The sequence below is a fragment of the Saccopteryx bilineata genome, chromosome 7, assembly GCF_036850765.1.
Source record: "Saccopteryx bilineata isolate mSacBil1 chromosome 7, mSacBil1_pri_phased_curated, whole genome shotgun sequence".
Lineage (NCBI taxonomy): Eukaryota > Metazoa > Chordata > Mammalia > Chiroptera > Emballonuridae > Saccopteryx > Saccopteryx bilineata.
The window spans coordinates 71987399-72008901 of NC_089496.1; the positions used below are offsets into that span (position 1 = coordinate 71987399).

The 21503-nt window shown below is 45.9% G+C and overlaps 1 protein-coding gene across 2 annotated transcripts in view; it reads right to left on the bottom strand.

Annotated features, from left to right (window-relative positions):
- The window catches only part of UBE2Q2 (ubiquitin conjugating enzyme E2 Q2), a 60728-nt gene extending 56777 nt beyond the window's left edge, over window positions 1-3951 (bottom strand). For both annotated transcript variants that reach the window (XM_066238615.1, XM_066238614.1), the window contains exon 1: window positions 3618-3951. In XM_066238615.1, the coding sequence (XP_066094712.1) occupies window positions 3618-3788 (171 nt within the window). In that variant the 5' untranslated portion in view covers window positions 3789-3951. The remainder of the gene's footprint in view (window positions 1-3617) is intronic.
- Window positions 3952-21503: the final 17552 nt, after the last annotated feature.

Below are 21503 nucleotides of genomic sequence, written 5' to 3' on the forward strand. Positions count from 1 at the left end.
AGTATCTTGCTATTGGGAAGGGGGAAGGGGCAGAAGAGGGGCTTTATGGCAATGATAAATAGAAATTTAATTTTTTTAAAAAGTTCCACCACAAGTAGCCTGGAAAATAGCCACTCATGTAGACACAGTAATGATTTATGCTACACAAATAATAAAGTATGAGGTTTTGTTTGTTTACTAGCTAATTTACTTCCTGGGGGGGACTTTTTACTCTAAAACAGCAATTCCCTTCTACGAGTTCCCAGACAGCAAGAAGTCCATAAAAGGAGTAACAGAGTTGCCAAGTTATGTTAAATATTTCAAAAGGACTAAAAGAAAGTCATATACTAGCTCCCAATAAGGCTGCACAGGTTATTAAAACAAGCTGTTTTGCCTTTAGGTGTGATTAGAACAAGTGGATGTTAGCACTGACTGACAATTAGATCTATTTACTTAAAATGAAAAAAAATAATAATACCTAAAATTGCATGACAATCTTTTATACCATGTGTTTTTTTGGTGGGTTTTTTTTTATTACTGAAAGACTCCTTGAAGTTGAAAAATAGCACTCCTTGCCATTCATATTTAAGATTAGGATAAATTTATAAAACGGGAAAAAAAATAGCTCAGTACCCTTGGCCTAGAGAGTAAAACATCTATGCTCCATTTATCACTTTTTTTTTTTAATGTGGCAGAGACAGAGAGAGAGACAGATAGGGACAGACAGGCAGAAAGGGAGAGAAATGAGAAGCATCAATTCTTTGTTGCAGCTCTTTCATTGTTCATTGATTGCTTTCTCATATGTGCCTTGAGTGGGGATGGGCGGGCACTACAGCAGAGCAGAGTAACCCCTTGCTCAAGCCAGCGACCTTGGGCTCAAGCCAGAGACCATGGGGTCATGTCTATGATTCTACGCTCAAGCCAGCCAAGACACGCTCAAGCTGGTGAGCCCACACCAGTGACCTTGGTTGGGGTTTCAAACCTGAGTCTTCTGCGTCCCAGTCCAAAGCTCTATCCACTGCGCCAAAACCTGGTCAGGCTGTTTTTTACTTCTTAAAAATGTATTTACGACTTAAAACTAAGCCTTTTAGTCAAATTACAAATTTCCTATCAAGCCCTCAGTGACTCGATAGTGAGTATCCATGACACTATCTTGATGTTATCTCTACACTTTTGACAAACTCTTGTCAGTTAACTTACACAATAATTCAGATTTTTTTTCAAATAGAATAACTAGAATGGTGATCATATAGTCAATAGAATACAGGGTTGGGCAAAAGTAGGTTTACAGTTGTGAATATGTGAAACACAGTTTATTCTTATTTATTAACGTATTATTTTCCATATTCACAACTGTAAACCTACTTTTGCCCAACCCTGTATTTACTGAATGGAAGATAAAAAGCGTAATTATAGAATACTCTCCCTTGCCACCATAAAAAAATTTTTTTTAAGACAAACATCCAAACTATTACAAAAGAACATAAGAAAACATAACCAAAGCAGTAGACAGTAAGGACTATAAAAGTAAGAAAGGAGAAATAAATATCAGCATAAACTGAGTATGACGAGAAGACCCTTGAGGGATGATCAGACATGGAAAGACAGATTGAGATGGGGTGAGGGGGCAGATTCCACATGGGACAAACTGCTGATACAGAAGCCTGAAAGAACAAAGGACAGAGTATCTTTAGATTATTCAGAAGTTGGCATGCATGTGTATAAGAAACAACTAGCAAAGAATCATTCACTAAAACCATTACAGAAACTACATAAGGGTGCTTCTTGGCAAACAGGCGGAAAACAGGGCCTAGCACTTCAATTTGAATAGTGTCCACTAGTGGTACCATTATACTAGTCCCCATTAAATCCTCCTTCCACTGGGTGCCTAATTCACTTCTTGCTCCACTTACTAATCCAGGTAATCAGTCAATATCTTTGTGTATAGACGACTCCTTGCAAGCTTCCAACATGGTCAATGGGTCACCGCGGGCATTGAAGGTGGGATAATTCTTTGTTGTGGCAGACTGCCTGAAAATCACAAGTCATCTGGAATTCCTGTACCCAGGCACTAAATGCAAGCACAGCACCATTACCAGCACCCCCCCTACCCCCACTGGGATAACCAAAACCACACACACATTTCCTAATGCACCCACTGCAGAGAGCCACTCCTAGTCCTGGATGGCAAACACATTTTCCCAAGTTATCTGAACAACTTAGTGGCTCCCCACAATCTTACAAGTTCAGTCTCCTATCATTCAAACCAGCCCTGTAAATTTTTTTTGGCCAATACCCCAAATTCTACCAGAATAATCACCATTGACGCCAGTCTCCTTAATATCACCTACTTCACGCTCATTATTACTACATACTTCCAGTTTCCCGCTGTTGGAAAATTTCTCCTTCATGCTGGGATTCTAGAGTCTCATGGTAACTTCTCTGCTCCTACGTCTAAGCAAGCTACACTTTCTCAAGCTTTAGTGTCTTTTTTGGAGTTTTCTCTGCATGAAATGCTCTCTGGTTCCCTTCAAAATCCTACTCACCTGTGAAGGAACAACCACTGTCAGCTGTCCTAAAACATCCTGCATGAAATGCTCTCTGGTTCCCTTCAAAATCCTACTCACCTGTGAAGGAACAACTACTGTCAGCTGTCCTAAAACATCCACTGAAGCGCCCCTCACCCCCCCCCAGCAAAGCCAAAATCAAGTGCTGTCCCCGGCTTTCATAATGACACCACAGAACTGGGTAACACCTTGTTGTAAAAACCTCTTCCCCAAGAAGACGCAGCTCTGAAAGCAGGGACTGCTCTGCCCGATTCTGCAAACCAGTGCCAGGAACACTTAAGATGCTCAATAAACGATTTCTCTCCTCAGGACAGCGCTTGACTGAACTGGTTTTTCCGGAAATACACACCTGCTCCCCCAGATAGCAGTCTGAAACCTATTTTAATGTTATTCAGGGTCACTTCCAGGCCTCTGCCAACTCCCGAGCATCCACTGACTCCATGGAAGAGAGGGAAGACCCCGGGCTGGCTCTGCCACCGGGGCCTCACCGAACGCTCCGAGGAGCAAGTCCGCCCCTCCGCTGGCTCCCCAGCCCCGAGTCCCTGAGGAGCCCCCGCGTCACTGAAAGTGAGCGTGAGGGTCCCGTCGGCCCTGTGACAGGAAGTAAATTGTACTCCTTCAGGGCACCTGCGCGGCGGCACGGCGCCCGCACCTCCCGCGGCCGCCGCGGGTTCGGGCCAGCTCCTCCCAAAAGGCGGCTGCGACAGGCGAAGGCTGGATGCACGGCCTGATGCCCCGAGGCGGACAACTCCAGGGCCTCTGTCCCGGTCCCCCGCCGCCCGCGCAGCGAGCGCAGCCATGGCGACCCCGGCGCGCCGCCGTCCCCTCACCTCAGCTCCCGTCACCTCCCCCCGCGTCACTTCGCCCCCCGTCACCTCAGCTCCCGTCACCTCCTCACCCCGGCAGCGACCTGGCCGCGAATGGGCAGCGGCCCAGCCCTGGGGCGACAAGACCGCGCCGCCTCCCACCCCGAGCCTCGCGTGGCGGCGGCCGGACCCCCGGGCGGGCCTCTTTGTCCGGGTCGTCCCTGTCCCCTGTCCCCCCGGCCCCGGCCCGGCCCGGCCGCCGCACCGTGATGTTGCAGTGCAGCGTGAGCGCCGAGGCCGCGCTGCCCGGCGGCCGCACCAGGAACTGGCAGTGCAGCTCGTCCAGCTTCCAGCTGACGATGCGGAACCGTTCGTGGTTCTTGTCGAAGATGGACGCCAGGAACTTCAGCTCAGCCTTGAGTCCCGACACCGACATCCTCCCCTCATCTCCGGCGGGGAGCCGAGCCCGCGCCGCCGTCACGGCCGGAAGAGGGTGAAGGGGACCGGCCGGGCAGCGGCCTTTGTAACCGACGCGGCCGGCAGGAGGCGGCAGCCCGAGACTGAAGAGGGCAACGCCACCCCGCCCCGCCGCCGGCAGAGGCCGCCCACCCGGCCTCGCGCCCCACGCCCCGCCCCGCTCAAACCCGCCCTGCCCCGCCCTGCCGCAAGCTTAGCCCCGCCCCGCGCGTGCACGCGGTCAGCGCGCCCGCGCCCCGCCCCCTTTGCCCCCGAGTTCTGCGGCGCGCTATACCCATGGCGACGACTTGGTCCGGTCAGGTCACGTTCCGCTCATCCGCAGCTCCGCTCTCTCCGCGTTCATTTTCTCCCTTCTGTGGAACCTTTGCCCTAGTCCTCACGGTGGCCATGGCACTCTCATCCCCCGTGGGGCCGGCTCAGAGGTCATCTCAGAGCCTCGCTGACCACTCCATGTCAAAATGCCACCCAATCACCCTGAATCACTTCAGCACCTATTACTATCCGACCTTTTTCCTGTTCTTTTGTTCATTATCTGCCCAACACCAATGTCTTCAACCGAGCTGCAACCCCAGGACCTGGAACAAGGCCTTTTCTATGTGGTTACCCAATGTGACTGAATGGATGCTCCTGTCTGTACTCCCCAACATTGACACAGCCCCTGGCACAATCTAGAGTAGAGGCTCCACAATTGGACAAAGGACTACATGGCAAAGGAATACAACACAACCGGACACGCAATAGCAGTGTGTTTAGGAATAAGTACTAGAGGCGGGACCTAGCTTAGAAGAGTCTTCTTCATTTAATGCTCTGCTGTAACATCTTGAAATTCTCAATAGTTTTTTCAACACAGGCCCCTGCATTTTTCTTTTACACTGGTCCTGCCTAGAGGTTCCTAGCTCTCCTATCCCCTAAGGTCTCCTGCTTCATGACCTCCCAGTGGTCTCTGGTCTGACAAAATACAGAACAACACGGGAGATACTAAGTCCACCGAATGAGGAACATTTTAAATGCTTTTATTTGTATTTAATTCTGAGATATCATGTTCTAGTGCTTCTTAACCTTTTGGGGGGGGTCAGAGACCCCTTTGAAAATTTAATAAAAGCTATGTTCTGTCTTCCTGGTAAAAATACTTATGCATAAAAAGCATATTTATGGGGTTTCGTGGCCCTGGCACTAGAGATCCCACTATGAACAGGGACTTGGAGGAAAAAGGGTTCCAGCCCTGAACTCTCAGACAAATAACTGGGATACTGTATTGGTATTATTACTGGGTTAAGCAGTGAAGTGGCTTGATGCTTTCTTTTGCCTTCAGTCCCACTTGGGGCCCTAGATAGGCGTGGAAGTCACAGACAAGGGCTTGAGACAAAGGAGAACAATCTGTTCAGAATTTGGTATGACTGAGAAATAAAATGCCTTGAACAAGTTATTTGATATGTCAAGCTTTATTTTATTAGCTCTAAATTGCTAGGATAAAATAGCTTTATAAATTGTAAATGCTTTTACTAGTTATAGCTCAGAAATATATATGTACATATAAATTTCACAATCAGCCCTGGCCGGTTGGCTAAATGGTAGAGCGTCAGCCTGGCGTGCAGGAGTCCCAGGTTCGATTCCCGGCCAGGGCACACAGGAGAAGCGCCCATCTGCTTCTCCACCCTTTCCCGTCTCTTTCCTTTCTGTCTCTCTCTTCCCCTCCCGCAGCCAAGGCTCCATTGGAGCAAAGTTGGCCCCGGCACTGGGGATGGCTCTATGGCCTCTGCCTCAGGCGCTAGAATGGCTCTGGATGCAACAGAGCTACGCCCGGGAGGGGCAGAGCATCGCCCCCTGGTGGGCAGAGCGTCGCCCCCTGGTGGGCATGCCGGGTGGATCCCGGTCGGGCGCATGTGGGAGTCTGTCTGACTGCCTCCCCATTTCCAACTTCAGAAAAATACGAAAACAAAAACAAAATAAGTTTCACAATCATTTTTGAGCATCTGCTGTGTGCCAAGCCCTAAAAGGGCCAGAAAGATAGTCCCTGAATTCAGGAAGCTCAAAGGCTAGCATTGGAAAGAAAACACTGTTTCCTGGTTCTTTAGGCTGCAATGACCAGAAAACTGTGACTTAATGTAGCTTAGAAAATAAAGAAATGTATTACTCCATAAAATAGGAAGTCCAGAGCCAGGGTAGGCTCCAGGATTAGCTGATTAGAGCTTCAATAATGTCATCAAGAGCCCAGATTTCTTCCATCTCCTTTGTCAGGATGAGAGCAAAGTAGCTATAACTGTTCTTGAGGGTCATATCCAAACATAATATCCAGAGTCAAAATATGTCCATAGACATGTTTCCCATGTCTCCTTCCAAGACATGAGGACCTTTCCAAAAATCCACCCAACTGACTTCTCTTTTGTGTCATTGACCAGAAATGTGTCACATGCCCATCCCTAAACCAGGTAAATGGATGGGACCACTCACTGAACTCCCATCATTTGGAATGGAATAGATCTTAGGGAGTCGATCATAGTGGCTACTACAGACACATCAGATCACATGTGACAAGAGGTTCAAACTACTGAACCTATCAGGGGAGAAAGAGATTCATTCTAGAAATTACCTGCATAAAAGTATGGTTATGTTCAGAGATCATCCAAGAGCCTGGTTGATTAAACAGTACAGAAAGAGGCCAAGAAGATGATAAAACTAGGATGTAATTGGACACCTGAAACACCATGCCAATGACTACAATTTCATTCAGTGGGAGTCATCACTTTTTAAAAGATTTATGTGGCAGCCTGACCAGGCAGTGGCGCAGTGGATAAAGTGTCGGACTGGGATACCGAGGACCCAGGTTCGAGACCCCGAGGTCGCCAGCTTGAGCGCGGGCTCATCTGGTTTGAGCAAAAAGCTCATTGGATCCAAGATCGCTGGCTCGAGCAAGGGGTTGCTCAGTCTGCTGAAGGCCCGGGGTCAGGGCACGTGTGAGAAAGCAATCAATGAACAACTAAGGTGTTGCAATACGCAACGAAAAGCTAATGATAGATGATTCTCATCTCTCCGTTCCTGTCTGTCTGTCCCTCTCTCTGACTCTCTCTGTCTCTGTAAAACACACACACACACACACAAGATTTATCTGGCATTAGTATGTAAAAGGATTACAGTGGGTTTAAAACTATGAAGTTGCCACCATGAAGAAGCAGGGAACCCAGATTCTAAATTCAATGGGGCAATTCACATCAAGCTCCAAACAGTGAACCTTTTGGATTGGTCCAAGTCAATAGTGAGAAACATTGATGTAGAATAAGTGGTTGTGGGAGTAGAAAGGAATACACCGGCTCTAGCCGTATTTCCAAGTTTACCTGCTAGATTTTACACTTTTTTTTTTTTTTGTATTTTTCTGAAGCTGGAAATGGGGAGAGACAGTCAGACAGACTCCCGCATGCGCCAGACAGGGATCCACCAGGCACGCCCACTAGGGGCGATGCTCTCCCCACCAGGGGGCGATGCTCTGCCCCTCCGGGGCGTCGCTCTGTTGCGACCAGAGCCACTCTAGCACCTGGGGCAGAGGCCAAGGAGCCATCCCCAGCGCCTGGGCCATCTTTGCCCCAATGGAGCCCCGGCGGCAGGAGGGGAAGAGAGAGACAGAGAGGAAGGAGAGGGGGAGGGGTGGAGAAGCAGATGGGCGCTTCTCCTGTGTGCCCTGGCCGGGAATCGAACCTGGGACTTCTGCACGCCAGGCCGACGCTCTACCACTGAGCCAACTGGCCAGGGCCTGCTAGATTTTAGAGTCGATGCAGGGATGGAGAGAGAGAAGTTTTGTTTTGTTTAATGTAGCATTTGAAATTTCTTTTTTTATATATATAGTTTTTTTTAAGTGTTTTGATATTTTGGGGGGTTTTTTTTAGTTATTGATTTTTAGAGAGAGAGAGAGAAGAGGGGAGAGGAGTGAGAAGCATCAACTCGTAGTTGCTTCTCAAATGTGCCTTGACCTGGCAAGCCCAAGGTTTGGAACCAGCTATCTCAGCAGTCCAGGTCGACACTTTATCCACTGCACCACCACAGGTCAGATTCACTTTGAAATTTCTAGAGCAGGCTTCTAGGAGGGAGTGATGCTAGGGACAAAGCAAGAGGAAGAGGAATTTGAGGTGCTGATGGGACCTCAAGAAATTTCTATCATAGTCCTGGAGTATATAAGGAAAGTCAGAGCCAGGAATATGTAATTGTTGATCAGCCATAGGGAGTGATGGTGGGAGTGATGGTGGAAGCCATGGATGTGGGTGTGATCACTGAGCCACAGGGGATGGAAGACAACTTGGGTTATTGATAAGACCCTGAAGAAGGCCCATGGTGGTAGTTCAGTAGGAAAGGAGGCATCAGAGAAGTCAGGATGACCTGTGTGTTGAGTTATTGGTGGAAAGGACAAGAAAGATCAGGGCCAAGAAAAAGCCATGAGCTTCAGGGATTAGGAGGTCAATGGTATCCTAGAGAAAACTACAGCAATAGGATGGTGGACATGGGGAAGTGAAGGCAGTGGGTGTAGACTAATTCCTTGAAAGGCTTCAGCATGATGAGAAAGGGAAATGGAACAGTCACCTGCAGTAGCAAAGCAAAGGGAAGCTTAAGGGTTAGTTTTTAGTATAGCACAGAGAAAGCTGGATTTACTGTGAAGCTCAGGCTTTAAGGCTTTTTATGTTTACACAGCCCCCTTCTAAGTAAATGTTAACTTTTCTTCCTAACTTTGTATTCTTTTTCTTGAAGGGAGCTCCCACGATTGAATAAGCTTCAGGTTCTACAAAACCTGGATCTACCCTGAAGGAAAGAGCCATTTATAGGCAATGAAAACTGAAGGTGCCTGACCTGCGGTGGCACAGTGGATAGAGTATCAACCTGGAATGCTGAGGTCGCTGGTTTGAAGCCACAGGCTTGCCCAGTCAAAGCACACACAAGAAGCAGCTGTGAGTTGATGCTTCCCGCTCCTCCCTCACCATCTTTCTCTCTCTTCTCTGTCTAAAATCAATAAATAAAATCTTTTTTTTTTTTTAAAGAACACTGAAGGTACAAAAGGGGAGATGAGGAGGCATAGAACTAGGTCCTGGAAGAGGAGCCAAAGGACTGGAGAAGAGTAACTGATGGGAAGGAATTCCCCTTCCAACTAGGATGAGGTGGGAAGAGAAAGGGAAAGACGCAAAGAAATGTTGAATTCGAGTGGAGGGTTGTTGAGCGTCCTCATACTGAATGAATGCCTTGATTTCAGCAAGACAGGCTTGGGGAAAGGCAATACAGATAAATACAGAAGTCAGAAGACAAGGGAAAATTAGTTGAAAACTTTGTCTTTGGACTCCTGGCAGTCCATGAAGGACCATGAGAATAACATATGTGAGGTCAGAAAACCTCTGTGAAGACAGAGCAACTTCAGCATGAAAAAAGGAGTGAGAGGAATCACCACTGGCAAGAAAGAATTTGAATGTGGAATATGCTCTTCTGTTCCAACATCTCCTGTAGGGCTGCTCCAAAGTATCAAGCCTTCCCTAGTCCCCTAAATTAAATTTAAACTCTCCTTTCCTGCCCTGGCCTGATAGCTCCGCTGGTTAGAGCATCTGCCCAAAGCTCAGAGGTTGCCAGTTGGATTCCTGGGCAGGGCACATGTCTCTTTTTCTCTCCTAAAATCTCTGGCTAAAATAAAAAAATAGAAATTAAAAAATTCTCCCTTCCTCCAGTTTTCCAGTACCTTACCTGTTCTAGCACATATATTGTTGGTTTTGCCTTGGTCACCTGTCTGTAGCACAAAGCCCATCCCCAGGACAGAGGGAACATAAGCAGTCACTGAGTGAACACGGCCTTCCAGAAGTGAGAGCCACGAGATGTTAAAGAGACTGCGAAGAAATTGTGAGAGCAGTGATCCAGTTTCACTGGCATCTCAGGCAAGCCGAGAGGACGTCTTCCCGTCTGAAGTGTGCACACACAAGCATGTGGCCACATATGCCCAGACAACCACAGGGCCCCCCAAGAGGCGCTTCACTCCTACCCCATTGAAGTGCACAAGTGACTCATTTTTCTGCTGCAGCCAACTCAGCCAGAAACTGTTCTAAGCTAAAATTTTCGCAGGTTTGGACTCTGGCTTGTAATAAAACTCCTATCTTTGATTTTAGTGTTAGTGACCAACTAAATCATTTATCTCCTGCCTTTATACTGGATTTTCAGATCAAGACGCAAATACCTGGAAATTGTATGAAATTGTGGTCAAAAAGCTCATGAGCCAATTCTGGTGTCCCTGGTCCCTCTCCATGGAACATGTGGCCAGTTACATCCCCTAACTGTGGTCTCGGTTTCTTTGTGTGTTGTATACAAGGTTCATATTTTCATCATTCAAACACTTACTTTGTTCCAACTATGCACAAAGCAGTTTGCTAGCTCTAAAAGAAATAAAGAATCAAGGAGCTTATAGGAGTGAAGGCAACATGAACACCACAAAGACCAGAAAGTGTGGAAACAGAATGGCAAGCAGTGCTTTATTTTTATTTGTATTTATTTATTTTGGAATGGGAAGAGGAGCAGGAGTGGGAGAAATACTCTGTGTCAATTGAGGTAACAAAGTGCTGGTATTTGGGGGACATGGCAAAAGAGAGACTTGTTCTTTTCTTTTTCTTGCTTCCTGTTCCTGTCAGCATTCTAGAGATGACAGCTGGTCCAGGAGCAGAAGTTCCATTTGCAGCGTTTATACACTTTCAGTCCCAGTCTCGCAACATCCCCCAGGGATGTCAGCCTTGCAGCCCCAAATGCCAACACCCTCTCCTTCTTCCCACCATTCCGTCTCTTTCATGCAGCCCCTACTGCCCTGCAGGCCAAAGAGAAATATGCTCTGTGGTCCCAGTGACCGAAGCAGAGTTTAAAAGGGAGAGTTTGAAACTGAAGACCAACAGCTTAAGAACCTGCACGGAATTTAAAAATAAAGGTGTTAGGTATTCTTAAGTGTACACTACTTCCTGTGATGGAATATATCCTGTGGTTATTTCCTTTGTGTCTTTTCTTCTTGGCCTAGCCTCTCTTCCTAAACAATCTCTTCCATGGCTTCAAGTATAGTCTCTATGACATTACCCCCAAATTTCTATTTCAAAGGCAGACCACGTTTCTTCACAGCAGGCCTATATATCCAACTGTCTTCTCTGGATCTTCTCCCCCTTGTCTCCCAGGCTCCTCAAACATAATGTGTCCAAACCCACTCTTTCCTGGAACCAGCTCCTCCTGCACGTGTCCTACTTTCATAAACATTCCACTGATGTCTTCCTCGCTTTTCATATTCATTTAGTACCAAGTTCTGTGGGTCTACCTTCTCAGTATCATTGGATGTCTCTCTAACTTCTCTTCATACCTGCTAGGCCTGCCCTGGTCCAAGCTACCATCTTCTTTCTCTTGGGATTTGCAATAGCTTCTGAAGTAATTTCCTGAAACTACTTTTGCTTCCTGACAGTGCCATCTTCTCTGTGGTCCTTTAAAACATGATCATAACATGCCCTGGCCAGATAGCTCAGTTGGTTAGAGCACTGTCCCAAAGCATACAAGTTGCCGGTCCAACCCTTGGTCAGGGCACATACAGGAAGAGATTGATGTTCCTCTCTTTCTCTCTTATTCTCTCTCTGAAATCAGTAAAGTAAACATTTGAAATTTGATCATAACATTTCTATGTTTAAAACCCTTCACTCGTTCCCCATTGCTCTGAGGAAAAAGTTTAACATCTTGACCATGGCTCTCACAGCTTTGAACGACTGAACTCTGTGTACCTTCTCAAACCATTTTAACTGCCCTCCTTCTGACCATTGATAGGTTATGGGTCTGTTTTCAGTCATTTGAAAGCTCCATTCCTGTCTGGCCTCAGAGCCTTTAATGAATAAATGAAGGAGTGAGTGACAAGAAAGCTATTTTAAGAGGCAGCACAGCAGAGTAGGAAATCACATTGGATTAACAGCCACAGACATGAGTTCTAACCCTGCTTTCATCATTTTCTGGGAACTCTTCAGCAATAAAACATGTCATTGAGCTTCAGTGTCCACTCCTTCACACAAAGAGATAATAGACTAAGATTTCTGCAGTTTCCAAGTGCAGCGAGTACTTTCTGTGCTGACTCCAGTTCTAGAAGAAAGAGCAATGCCTTCCCTGGGCTTCCAGATTCACCCTTCCCAGGTCCTGCCAACCTCACCACCTCTAGTCTGATTGAAGAGCAAACTCCCTGTCATCACCACCAAGCCAGCAGTTGATGGATCTGCTCAGGAGATTAAGAAAGAAGAGAGGTTAAGATGTGCCAAGCTTCCAGCAAAGACAGGAAACAAGTCCTCCTGAAACAACTTCCTTTCTGAGGTTCAAGGATCATGGAGACAATTTAATGCAAGTCCCTGAACTTTTCCCATTCCCAAAGCTCTCAGCACCACACAAACCCTCAGCTTGTTCAGCACAGGCTCCAGGATGGGTTTGGGCCCGCTCGAATGTGGGTGTGTCAGGCATTCTGGAAATTCATGTCAAACTAAATCACTTCTCTACAACAGGAAGGTCTGAATCACACACTGACAAGTTGTCTGGTTTTCCCATCCCACTCCTTGAACTATTCCTTCCCTGAACCCCAGTGCACCCCAGAGATCCATGCACCCTCTGTGCAAGTGGCGCCCAGCTCTGGCCAGAAAAACCTAGCTTCCCGCTGCCCCGGGCTACTCTCAGTCACAAGTCCTTCAGTCTGGGGGTCTGACAGGCGTCCCTAAGCAGCACAGTTATATCTAGAACTACAAGAAGTATTTGCCCCCAGAGAACCTGTGGCCAAATTGGATTATAATACTACCTATTTGATCTATGCCAGCAAGGCACAGATCTTCCCACATGTAGGAAGCTAAGAAGAAAATGTGAGCTATCATAGGCTTCCTCAGAGAATCATGCTTACTTGGTCACAGTTCTTTTTTTTTTTTTTTTTAAGATTTTATTTATTGATTTTTAGAGAGAGGAGAGAGAGAGAAAGGGAATGGGGGGGACGAGGAGTGGGAAGCATTAATTCATAGTTGCTTCTTGTATGTGCCTTGACCAGGCAAGTTCTGGGTTATGAACCAGTAACCTCAGCATTCCAGGCCAACACTCTATCCACTACGCCACCACAGGTCAGGCATTTGTCACATTTCTGAGATGGAGTGACCTGCCACCTTGCTCAGCTTAGCATATTCCAGCTGCATTAAGATTGTGTGTTTTGTTCAAGCAAAGAGTGCCCGGCTTGGTGGCCGAAAGCCAGCCCACATTCGACGCTTCAAGCCTTGTGTTTGGGGGCTGCTTCCTCCAAACACAAGGAGGAGTCTGTGCCTTTTTCTGACTTATCCAAAGGCTTTGTACGAGCCAGTGCTGGCTCTGGTCTAGCCCTCCAGATCTAGAGAGAATAATGACCATCTCAGGACGGGATACAGTTCATGTTGTGCCTTTGGGCTTCTTTTCTGAGCCCCCTGCAGAACATCATCTTATTCATCCAATGCTGTATCTGGTTATTTATTTAGTAAAGATGTATTGTGTATTTCCTCTGGGCTGGAACAGAAAACATTTCCCAAGAGAAAACACTTCAACTAGGATAATTCAAGGAGGAGGTTTATTAACAAAATAGTAATTTATAACGATGCCTTTGTAGGGGAAGCCCAGGAATAGCGCAGTGACCTAAAGCAGGCAGGCTGTTACCACTTCTGGGCTTGAAGAGATGAGGGGAGGGTGTGCTCACTGGAATTTGGAGTAAGAATCACGTGGAGCATGTTACTCAAAGTGTGATCCGGAACTGTGCAGGTCCGCACACCGTTACCTTCCAGGAGGAGATGTGTGTGGCAACTACAAATGGATATTAAGAAAATTTTATAGCAGTTTGATAGGGCCATCTCATCAAAGTATGTGGTCAGTGTCAGCAGATGCAGTTTAGGGTTTGTACAGGAGTAGGTTCTGTTGAAGCCGCTGGAAAGATAGGAAAACATCTGGGAATTTATTCAGATTAAGAAGCTTGCACCAGCTTGTAAATCAACATGCTGCTTCCTTCACTGAGAAAGTCATGTTCTCTTCCCCTCACCAAGGAAGGAAGGAAGGAAGGAAGGATGGAAGGAAGGAAGGAAGGAAGGAAGGAAGGAAGGAAGGAAGGAAGGAAGGGAGAAAGAAGGGGAGGGAGGGAAGGAGGGAAGGAAGGAAGAAGGGGAGGGAGGGTGGGAAGGGAAGAAGGAAGGAGGGAAGGAAGGAAGGAAGGAAGGAAGGAAGGAAGGAAGGAAGGAAGGAAGGAAGTTAGTTAGTTCAGCCAGCTGAATTTTTGTCCACTATGTGACATGGTAAAAAGTGTTGATTCCGCCTGACCAGGCGGTGGCGCAGTGGATAGAGCATTGAACTGGGATGTGGAAGGACCCAGGTTCGAGACCCTGAGGTTGCCAGCTTGAGCGCGGGCTCATCTGGCTTGAGTAAAAGCTCACCAGCTTGGACCCAGGGTCCTTGGCTCCAGCAAGGGGTTACTCAGTCTGCTGGTCAAGGCACATATGAGAAAACAATCAATGAACAACTAAGAAGTCGCAACGCGCAACGAAAAACTAATGATTGATGCTTCTCATCTCTCTCCGTTCCTGTCTATCTGTCCCTGTCTATACCTCTGACTCTCTCTCTGTCTCTGTAAAAAAAAAAAAAAAAAAAAAAAAGTGTTGATTCCTTAAAGGCTAACAAATGTATTCAGCTGAGATTATTTTCTCTATTCTGTGAAAATATGCAAGCTGATCATAAACAAGTAGAACTATATGCTGGTTGTCATCTAAGGGGAAGGTCTGTGGGAATGTTTGAACTACAGCATAAACTGTTAGTCTTTTTGCAAAATAAGAGAGTGGTTTGGCCTCAACTTTTTCAGGTTGTGAATCAGACAGCTGGGTCTATATTTTTGTTTGATATCTGGAGTATTTTTAATCATCCTGATACTTTCACACAAGGAAGGGATACAAGCTTGGAAGAAGAGATTGTCTACAATTAGGAAAATATGCTTCATTACTTAATAATTATCAACAAAGTTGATGAAATCCATGATGCCGCATATCTGTGAAAAGGTCAACTCCGAACACCTTACAAATCTGATAGGATATTTTCTGTTTCATTTTTCATCAAGAGAAGATCCACACATAGGAAATGATTAGATCAAAACTATAACTTTATGGGATAAACTGTTCATATTGGCTATTGATAAAGTATTGGAAATGATGTTTGAAAAGTAACATCACTTGCCTCATTTTCTACAGAAGTAAAAAATAAATAACCTGACATCTACACTATATTCTGTTGTGTCACTGCTGTCAATCCCACCTAGATTAGATAAACTAACACAAAAAAAGCAATATGTCTGTCACATTAAAAAGTTAAAACTGAGCCCTGGCTGGATAGCTCATTTGTTGAGAGTATTGTCCCGAGATTGCAAGTTCAATCCCTCACTGAACATACAAGAACAGATTGATGTTTCTGTCTCTCTCTCATATCAATCAATACATTTTTTAAAACCTTAAAACTGATATACACATTGGTCTTTCAAAGTGTATGCAGGTATTTGATATGTATAATCACTATGTGCTTCCTGATTATTGGTTTAGATAACAGTGCAAAGTGACAAGAATTCATGTGTATAGTAGCAATTCTGTATATTAATCACCTGTATGCAGACATTCAATGGGCAACACATAGAGGTTTTATCATTCTTTTCTTTGTTTTCCTAGGTTAGGTTTCTTCTTATTATATTTTTTATAACTTTTATGACTTTAAATCTAGTCATAAAAAGCTGGTCTTATATTTTGCAAGTGATTGCTTTTGAACTTTTCTAATAACACATTTAAAAAGATTTTATTGATTGATTTTTGAGAGAGAGGAAGGAAGAGAAAGACACATCGATATGTTATCCCACTTATTTATGCATTCATTGGTTGATTCTTGTATGTGCCCTGACCGGGGATTGAATCCACAAACTGAGGGTATTGAGATGACACCAACTGAGCTAGCAGGCCAGGGCTAATAATTCATTTTTAAAGAATTAATTTTAACTGTATTACATAAAAGTATTGTTCTGTACTTGATTGGAAGTAAAAGAAAACCAACTGATGTTTTATTCCAGGTAGTGTGCAGAAGAACAGGGCCAGATTGGAGCTGTGAAATTCAGTGAGGGATACAGCCAGCCTGAGGCCTTCTCCTAAGGAGGGAGCCAGAAAAAAAAATGCCAGGACCTCCAGATTCCTGCTGGGGCCTCTTTCAATGTCCCAAAGCCACCAGAAGCCAGAAGGCAAAACTCCTACAGAAGCAGTCCTTCCCGGTCAGTCCCCAGGGAAGAGGACAGAATGGAGGACAGAAGGCCATCTGGATGGGATGGGCTCAGAGATCAAAGATGAAAGGAACAGTTTGTGTCCCAAGGTGTGGACTGTCTTTATGGGGTAACAGGCAGAGAAACAGTCCTGAGGCAGGGGTGGTCAGTGCTGGGATAGAAGGAACACTGGGCTCCTCTGGGACCTCACATCTGACCCAGGGCACATCTAACCCAGCCGGGGCACTCCTTGGGCCAGAGGTGGCCAGGTATGAAGTGGCTTCCTAAAGAATGTGATATCTAAGCTGAGGAATAAAGAAAGAACATATTCCTGGCCTGTGGTGGCACGTGGATAGAGCATTAACCTGGAACACTGAGGTTGCAGGTTTGAAACCCTGGGCTTGCCCGGTCAATGCACATGTGACAAGCAATCAATGAACTACTCAAGTGAAGCAACTATGAGTTGAAACCTCTCATCCCTCCCCTTTCTCTCTCTCTCTGTAAAATCAATAAATAAAATCTCTTTTTTTCTTTTTCTTTTCCAAATGAGAGGAAGGGAGACAGACTCCCACATGTATCCCAACCTGGAGCTACCCAACAACCCCGGTCAGGGGCTGATGCTCAAACTATTTTTTTTTTTTAGCACCTGAGGCAGAGGCTCCACAGAACCATCCTCAGTGCCCAAAGCTGATATGCTTGAACCAATCGAGCCATGGCTACAGAAGAAGAAAGAGAGAGAGAGAGAGAGAGAGAGAAGGGGAGAGGCAGGGGTGGAGAAGCAGATAGTCATTGTTCCTGTGTGAACTGACTAGGAACTAAACCCAGGACATCCACACTCTGGGAGACGCTATACCACTGAGCCAACCGGCCAGGGCCAATAAATTTTTATTTTTTTATTTTTATTTTATTTTATTTTTTTTTTACAGAGACAGAGAGTGAGTCAGAGAGAGGGATAGTCAGGGACAGACAGACAGGAACGGAGAGAGATGAGAAGCATCAATCATTAGCTTTTCACTGTGCGTTTCAACATCTTAGTTGTTCATTGATTGCTTTCTCATATGTGCCTTGACCACGGGCCTTCAGCAGACCGAGTAACCCCTTGCTGGAGCCAGCGACCTTGGGTTCAAGCTGGTGGGCCTTTGCTCAAACCAGATGAGCCCGCACTCAAGCTGGCGACCTTGGGGTCTCGAACCTGGGTCCTCTGCATCCCAGTCTGACGCTCTATCCACTGCGCCACCGCCTGGTCAGGCCAGGGCCAATAAATTAAATCTTAAGAAAAGAAGATGCCCTGGCCGGTTGGCTCAGTGGTAGAGCGTCGGCCTGGCGTGCGGAAGTCCCGGGTTCGATTCCCGGCCAGGGCACACAGGAGAAGCGCCCATCTGCTTCTCCACCCCTCCCCCTCTCCTTCCTCTCTGTCTCTCTCTTCCCCTCCTGCAGCCGAGGCTCCATTGGAGCAAAGATGGCCCGGGCACTGGGGATGGCTCCGTGGCCTCTGTCTCAGGTGCTAGAGTGGCTCTGGTCGCAAAAGAGCGACACCCCGGATGGGCAGAGCATCGCCTCCTGGTGGGCATGCCGGGTGGATCCCAGTCGGGCGCATGCGGGAGTCTGTCTGACTGCCTCCCTGTTTCCAGCTTCGGAAAAAAATACAAAAAAAAAAAAAAAAAAAAAGAGCCTGACCAGGTGGTGGCGCAGTGGATAGAGCGTTGGACTGGGATGCAGAGGACCCAGGTTCGAGACCCCAAGGTCGCCAGCTTGAGCGTGGGCTCATCTGGTTTGAGCAAAAGCTCACCAGCTTGGACCCAAGGTCGCTGGCTTGAGCAAGGGGTTACTCGGTCTGCTGAAGGCCCATGGTCAAGGCACATATGAGAAAGCAATCAATGAACATCTAAGGTCTCACAATGCAAAACTGATGATTGATGCTTCTCATCTCTCTCCATTCTTGTCTGTCTGTCCCTGTCTATCCCTCTCTCTGACTCTCTCTCTCTGTCCCTGTAAGGAAAAAAAAAAGAAGAAGAAGAAAAAGAAAGGACACAGTTATTTGAGAGATGGCTGATGGGGAGTTAAGAGGTGTGCCCCAGAGGACACAGTATATGCAAAGACACAGATGCTGAATGACAAGAATACAGAATGACAAGGGTGATACAGGAGCGGTAAAATTGGTCATATCATGGGGCTTGACTTTATCCTGAATTAAACCAAGTGTCAGGTTTATGCTACAGAAGGAAAGACAAGAAGATCTTAAATCACAAAGCCATAAGGAAAAGCAGGAAGCAGCAAAGTCTGGATTCAGGAAGGAGCAGAGATTATCTCAGCACCACACCCTGTGCTAAGGTCTTGATTTGTGTGAATTCCTTTAATACTCCCAGCAACACTACCAAAGAGATGCTGTTATTAGTCCCACTTCTTTATTATATGCAGCTTAAGTGTCTGTTTGTCGCCGATAGCTTATTGGTTGCTTGCGTAACTGTACTAGCCAATGGGGTGAAGTTGCCACGGCTGAACGCAAATTGAGTGTGTCAGGGGGAAGGTGAACATTTGTTTGTATTGGCAATCATCTGTTTTACATAAAAACTACGTCTTAACGTAATTTCTTTTAAGAATGCCTCCTAGAAAATACAGCACTGAAGAGGAGAGAAAAGGAGCTAAAGCTGCACAAAAACAGCTTTCTCGACAAAAAGAAACCACTGAGCAGAGAAAGACAAGGTTTGCTTCAGTCGCAGAGCAAATGCGTCTTTCTCGGCAAAATGAGACTGATGAGCATAGAGAAACAAGGCTTGCCTCAGATGCAAGACAAAAAAGCCTGTCTCGACAAAATGAGTCCTTTGAACAAAGGCAGGAGAGAAATGCAAAAAAATGACAGAATAATGCTGACCGAAACGCAAAAAGGATTAAAACAGTTTCAAACAAAGAAACTTTAATTTTTGAGCATTCCTCTGGTGACATAAATATTAAATGTGAACACTATCAGTCCTTAAACTTCAAGTTAGAAACTAATTGATTTGACCGTGGCAAGAAAGGATTTTCTCAATGTTGCAAGTACGGAAACATTGTAGTTCCACTAATTGAGAATTATCCACCACTCTTGAATAAATTATTGACTAGTCAGCATCCAAATAGCAAACAGTACATGGATAGCATTCGATCCATTAATAGTTCGTTTGCTTTTGCGTCCATGGGAAACAAACCAATTGACTTGCCTGGACCAGGACTTTATTGCTTTTGACTCCATGGTCAAGTTTACCATCAAACTGGAACTTTGCATCCTTCTGACGGGAAAAGAAAGTTTGCTCAATTATGTATACTTGATCCCTCAGAAGCCAGTTCGGCACGTTTAGAATGGAATAAAAGAGTTCCTGAGACCTTACTTAATGAAATGGGGGAATTATTTCAAGACATTAACCCATTTGCTACTGCATATAAAATGATGCATGAAGTTGAAAAAAAGTTGGCCTCTAATGCTATAGCAAGCAATGAGCCAGCAATCAGCATTGCCATGGCCATTGTCTGTGATCGTAACTTAGATCAAAGGCGGTATAATGTCCAGCAAGCCAACCAAGTGGCTGTCATATTTGAAAACACTGATGGGGCGTCCTCACCACCTGCCCTGGGTAATTCAGTTTGAATTAGCAGACACCTTTGCACAAATCATTTTAATTACAATTTATAATATCTAGAACAGCAGTCATTTCGTATGACCGCCGGGCTTTCTAGTTATGAATAAGGAAACTAAGGCATAGAGGCTGGGGAATACCTGGAGTTCACACCACTAATAAATAGAAAGGTCTAGGATTTGAATGCAGACAGTCTGGCACCAACACCTGTGCTCTTAACCACTATGCAAGCCAGAAGAGGGTGTCTAGGGAGCTGGGGGTAAAGCTAACATCTGCCTTCCCCATTTCTCCTATAAAGAGCCCAGAGAGCAGGAAACCGTGGCTACTCCCCTCTTTCAAACTGGCTAGACCTCAATCCTTATCATCCTTATCTGTCCTCACCCACGCTCCTGAGATGCTCAAACCTACCGCTGTGTTGGATGACCTTTCTCATTTCCAGTTTGCATCTTGGCTTATGAGGTAATTAATGGTAAGAACACAAGAGACGGCAGACCTGGACTCAAGCCCAAGCCTGACCCTGCTTGTCTTCTTTGGACTCTTGTACAATCTGATACAAACTTGTTGTCTCTGCCACATTCCCTCCATTCTGGACATTTTGATGATTGATAACTGCATTATGTTCTTGTTGGTCACTGACTCAGGACATTTGCTTTCCCTGTTGATCCATGTTGCATACGAAGTTCCTCATCTACTGATCCAGGGCACTTTCTTGGTTCCCGTTGGTGGCACAAACCAGCAACTTGGGGTGTGTATGTGTGTGTGTGTGTGTCCTAAGGGAACAAGGCACTGCTGAGATCAAGCTGATCATTAGCTCATGGTCTGTCAGCAAGATACGTTAACAAAAAAAGCAGTTTACTATTTTGTCCCTTGCAGTGACGTCATGTTGCTCATGTTTTCCAGAGTTCATTAGTTTTTATGTGTCCTCAGTTAAAATCTAGCTCAATGGCTCTGGTAAGTGGAAAACTCCCAAACATAAAGTCACCCTCTTAAAAAATAATTGAAAATGTGTGCACATTAATTATGTGTTGCTGACACTGGATATTATAATGGCTAAGGGCCAGGGCACTGGAGCTAAACAGCCTAGGTTCAAGTCCCAACTCAGCCACTTTGTTAGCTGTAAAATATTTAACAGCTTTAAACCTTGGTTTCTTTTTCTTTTCTTTCTGTTTTTCTTAGAGAGAGAAAGAAAGGAAGGGAGAGAGAGAGAGTGAGGAGAGAGATGAGAAGCATCAACTTATAGTTGCTTTACTTTAGTTGTTCATTAGTTGCTTCTCATACGTGCCTTGACCAGGGGGCTCCAGCCAAGCCAGTGACCCCTTGCTCAAGCCAGATGCCCCATACTCAAGCTGGTGACCTTGGAGTTTGAACTGGGACCTCAGTGTCCCAGGTTGACACTCTATCCACTGCTCCACCACCAGTCAGGCAAGCCTCACTTTTTTGATCTAAGAAAAGAAACTACTAGATGAGGTGGTCTATTATTTGAAAACTTTCATTGGACTGCTTGCTCAGGGTATGTCCTTAACCATTATTAGCCACAATTATTAATACCTGAAGTAAGGAGGTGGGTGAGTGCCGAAGCTCTGCTCCGGGGCATCCTCGGGTCCCCAGAGCAGGACAGGGGTGTGTGTGCGCATGCTGGGGTTTTAGCACAGGGTCCTCCGTCTAGTGAGGCTCTTGAACACAGGCAGTCTCGGGCCTGTCTTGCAGTGGAGCCATCACTTCTGCTGACCAATGACATTGACGTACTGCCCAGTTTTCTGAGTACCAGCATGTGCCTAGAGCTGTC